The sequence below is a fragment of the Gavialis gangeticus genome, unplaced genomic scaffold (assembly GCF_001723915.1).
Source record: "Gavialis gangeticus isolate Ggan-Ray unplaced genomic scaffold, GavGan_comp1, whole genome shotgun sequence".
Lineage (NCBI taxonomy): Eukaryota > Metazoa > Chordata > Crocodylia > Gavialidae > Gavialis > Gavialis gangeticus.
Window position 1 is genome coordinate 68659773 of NW_017729029.1, and position 4959 is coordinate 68664731.

Consider the following 4959-nt stretch of genomic DNA (forward strand, 5'->3'; position numbering starts at 1 on the left):
ATTACTCATGTTGACTCATGTTTACATATATTCAGGAGAGACCAAGGCAATACACAGCACCTTATTAAATGAAAGCAACAGCATCAGCTGAACTGCCATACTCACTCGTACCCAAGGATGTTTCAGACTAGTATCCCATCTATGCAAGATGCCAGTACTAAAATATTTTAGAGGAAAACAAAAAAAAAATCCCCACAGAGTAGGCATATTCCATTAAAGTCTACTCATTATCCTCATTGTCTTAACCTGGGAACAAAACCTCCATGCTTCATACTTTCTGGGGCAGGTTTTTTTTGCATTAACTGCTGTAACTCAGTATATTCTTATTATTCAAAACATCCATCCATATTATCTCCAAATCTTGTAAACTCCTAGCCTCACTGACATCATGTGGCGAGTTCTACGCTCCAATGATGCCTTATTTGAAGATTTCACTCTCAGCCTTGAATTTCCCAGTCTACTTTCTGCATACTTATTTCCTTCTTAAAATGTATTCGTCTCCTCATTTACCTCTTTAGGAAAACAACTCAAGAGTTCTACAAACTTCTGCTCATTTCTTTTACCTTTCCGTGAGCTTCCTGCCCTTAAATTGTAAGGTATCTTTTTTTCCAGTAAGGAGGCTGCCACTGTACAACAGTACCCTCATTCGAGATATCTCACGATGTATGCATGGCATTACGAATATAAATAAAGGAAAATAAGAATATTCCTCCTAAATGGTTTGATTAGTCCATCCATCAAATTATCAGAAATAAATACTTTATTTTTAGTTAGAATCTAGTTTTTAACTTTAAGTAACATTTATAGTAATAAGTAATGAGTACACACTATTTATAAGAACAGAGCTAAGCACCTTCAGGCAAACCAAGTTGTTGATCCACTGAACTCAGAATGACACAATAATTTGCAAGCACAAAACAAAGATCAAATTCTTTAAGAAGCCATGTTGTTCACAATGAAATTCATATTAACAAAATCAAGAAAAGTCAGTATTCAGTATACTCTCTGAACCTCTTTGAACACTTGAGAAGACATTTGAGTTGATCAGATCTTTTCTCCCCACAATTCAGCAAGCATTCAAAAATAGTTTGCCAACTTAAAAAATAAAGATTGGAGTTCCCCAATTCTCACACTTGCAACAGAGAATTAAATGAAAGAATATTCAACTCTACATGTTAACACTATGCTAACAATGAAGCAAATATTAAATAAATGTGTCTAGACTAGTGATATTATTTCAGAGCTTCCTCCCCAAACATGATGTATCATCAACCCTTTTATGTCTCTGCTAGGGAAACGGTAGCTGTACTGATCACTTCAGCTTGAAATGATTATACAAAAAATATGTTTAAGTTCTATTATATTAAGGAAGCATAAGAAAAAAGGCTGGAAAATGGCCAATTTGTATACTTACTTCAACAGGTAATTCATCTTTTATTTCAACACTGCTTGGCTTGTTATCCTTTCCATTTTTCTGACTGTCATCATCAGATATGATTAGAGGGCATGAAGAAGAGGACAATACAGAAGATGAACTTTCTGTATCTGTATCACTGCATAGGACGAAGACAAGAGAGTTATAAACGTGTAAGAAAATTCCCTTACCACAGTTAGAAGGATATATTAAAATTACCTGTTAATTCTCAGAAAAGTGAGGGTATAGACCAGTGATTCTTACTGAGGATGCTGCAGCACTACGGTGCCTTGAGATCCTTTCAAGGGTTAGCAGTTCTCTATGCAAACAAGATAAACCCAGAGATTTCAAATAGGAATCCATAGGGTTAAAGATGTTCTGATCCGGTCTGAGCTTTTTGAGTACTTTGCAACAGAAAACCTGCTCAATTATTTTTCCCCAGTCAAAAAAAAAAAAAAGCACCCCCAAAAAACAGTGAAAACCAAGGGCTAACATTTTTGGAGAACTGCCTCAAGTCTAACAAGAGGTACCTCAAATCCAAAAAAGGCTGAGAACCGCTGAGGCAGATGGATGCAACAACTTTATCGGTATCTGAGGACACTACTGTAAGCTTATACAATACATCTGTTACATCATGCAGCAATCAATGCAAGCAAAACCACTTAAACAGCAAAATTTTTAACTCTACTTCTTCAGGGTCAAAGTAAGGATGAGTTAGTTCACATGCTTCACTACAGGATCTCCCAGGCATAACAATTCCAGCCTAGCAGCTGATGCGCACTGCTGAACAGCCCTTTTTTCACATGGCTAAAACATATATTGCTCCATAGGGCTGTGCAACGCTTTGGTCCCCGATTTGATTCTGCGGACATTTGGCCCGATTCGGTGGCTGAATCAAATCAAAGGACCCTTTAATCTCTCCAAATTGAATCCGAACCCTCCAAATCAATTTGGAGAGATTCAGAAAGATTAGGAGATTTGGACATAGAGACAGCTTTAAATGCTTTTTCTACATACCTCTAGGTAGCAGGGGCTCGTGAGTGCTGGGGCACATGGAGCATCCCACAGAAGTGCAAGGGGTGCCCCAGCGTACTTGGCAACAGACCCAGAAGTGCGCCCTCCCAACTCGGCAACTGGTGCCTCCTGGGTCTGTGGGGGGCACCCAGGGTCCCCCCACAGCCAATCACTGAGCCAGGGAGGTGCAGGGGGCCCCCCCAGCATGCTCCCCGGCAGACCCACAAGTGTACTGGAAGTACTTCCAGTCCACTTCTGGGTTCACCACTGAGCACATGGAGGGCCCCCTGCACTCCTGTGGGACACTCCATGCATCCCAGCATCGCAGCGATCCAAATCGGAATCGAATAGGGCCCCCTTTACGCACCCCTATTGGTCCACACTAGTGGTTCTCAACCCATTTTAGCCTCAAGGCACCCCTTGCTGACTTGCTAGTTAGATTTCATAGATTTCTAGGGTCGGAAGGGACCTAGTAAATCATCAAGTCCGACTCCCTGCCCGAGGCAGGAAAGAGCTGGGTTTAAGTAACCCCAGCTAGGTGCTTGTCTACTCTCTTCCTGAATACCTCCAAGGTAGGGGAAAGTACCACCTCTCTTGGAAGCCTATTCCATAGATCACAGCTCTGAAGCAGGGCATCTTTAGACAATTTTTTTCTTTAAATGTCAACTCAGCTCCTTGGGTATTAAAGCAGCTCTGGTGAGGCGGACAACTCGGAAAGGCTGCACCAGGTCAGAAGGGTTCTGACACTACAGATTCCTATTGGAAAGCCCTGGATTTACCTGCTGAATCACATATAGAGTTTTGCACACTTACCCATGCTAACGCTGGCTGCATCCTGCATCCCCCTTGAAAAGATCTCCCAACAACCCAGGGTGGCCTGGGCACAAGTGCTGGCCTATATCCTAAAACTAGCCTAGCCGCAGTTTTGGAGGAAAAAGAATCCTGTTTCTGCCATGCTGAATCCATTGGTTTGTAAACAGATAAAACAGAAATAAACTGGATTTATCACCATTTCCTTTAAATAGCTACCTGGAGAGACTACAACCTCTGCACTGAGTAACAACAAAGAACGGGCGTTTCTGCAAGTGTGGGAATCGCAGAACTGTTCTTCGTACTTCATGCAGTGAAATCGCTGCCACGTGGCAGGTGACAGGGACAGGAGATGCCTGCGGAAACAACCGGCTACACCAGTACTGCGAAGAAGCTTCAGAAGTAAATGGAGAATCCACTCCAGTATTGTCAACTATACGATAATTATCCTATTTGTACACTAAATATCAACCCTCGTACGCTGTATGACCAATAACAGTAAAAGTGTTCATAACGTATGATAATTTTTGAGGCAGCTAATTGATGCAGCATCTGCAAAACCTAAGTCACTCTCAGAGATTCTGAACCGACTTCTGGGTTTTTGGGGTTTTTTTGTTTTGTTTTAATATTTCATGCTCCCAATCAAATCAGCCAAATCAGTTCCAATTCATATTAAGTGAGCAGAACTCAATCATTCCAAAAACCGTATCGACTGAGCAGGCAGAACTCAATCTTTCTAAGCACTATGTATGGTGCTTCAACCAGCAAGCATCCTTCCTCCCAGGCTCTTACCCTGCCACTTCAGATACACAGAGGATGCCTTGGGGTTCAGATGCGCCCCCACACTTTATCTTAGCCAATCATAAGGATGGGTTAGTACGGGGGGGGTTGTTTGTTCATTTTTTTAATTACGTGTTTTCATATCCCAAGTCAAATCAGCCAAATCAATTCCAAATCTGTGAGTCAGTTAAGAACCACTGACTGGCCCTACTACTAGCAAACATCTTCCACTCCTGCCTGGGGCTTCAGATATTTCCAAATCCTTTGGCGGGCATCCTATGTCCAGGCCCAAGCACAGAGGCTTGGGGTTCAGATGCCGCTGAGTTTTGCCTGCCCTCAGCTGTACAGCAAGCTAGGGAGGAATCTCCCATTTCCATAAAGTTGGTATATAACCAAGATCTTCCCACCAGAAGTAAAAGTGGGAGGCATCACCTCGGCCACAGCACTACCCCCTGCCAGACCAGTGGCTTTCCGCTGCCAGTAGGAAAACAGTGCAGTTGCTGTCAGCACTTCCTTATCGCTGCTTGCCTCAAAATAAAGAAACACTTCAACTATGACGACTCAGCTCTCACTCCCTAGGGACTTACAATGATCAATATAAAGTAAATAAGATGTATTCCTATGCTTTTTCCCGCTTTCTGCATGATTACTGCATGCTTTCCTGAATGCTTATTTTTGGTGCACAAAAGTTTTCCAGCAAAAAGATACTGTTGAGCTTCTAAAATGATCATGTCATGTTTAAGACCTGGCAAAGCTGGCCCGCTCCTAGGCCAGGCTGGACTTGAGAGGCTCCCCAGACACGAGGCGCCGGCCGGCCGGTCAGACCCCAGGAGCGGTCCTGCAGGGGAGGTATCCAAGCCCCCACGGATGTCGCACCCCGTGACAGCAGCTCGGAGCCCCGCGCCCAGGGAGGAGGGTACGAGGCGCCGCCCCACGCACCT

General features: G+C 43.3%; 1 protein-coding gene across 1 annotated transcript in view; it reads right to left on the minus strand.

Moving 5' to 3' along the window:
• NAF1 (nuclear assembly factor 1 ribonucleoprotein) overlaps positions 1 to 4959 on the minus strand; it is a gene marked incomplete at its 3' end in the record, with an annotated part of 104888 nt that overhangs the window by 94582 nt on the left and 5347 nt on the right. The window contains exon 2 of the mRNA XM_019521734.1: positions 1415 to 1553. Coding sequence (XP_019377279.1) covers positions 1415 to 1553 — 139 coding nt within the window. The remainder of the gene's footprint in view (positions 1 to 1414; positions 1554 to 4959) is intronic.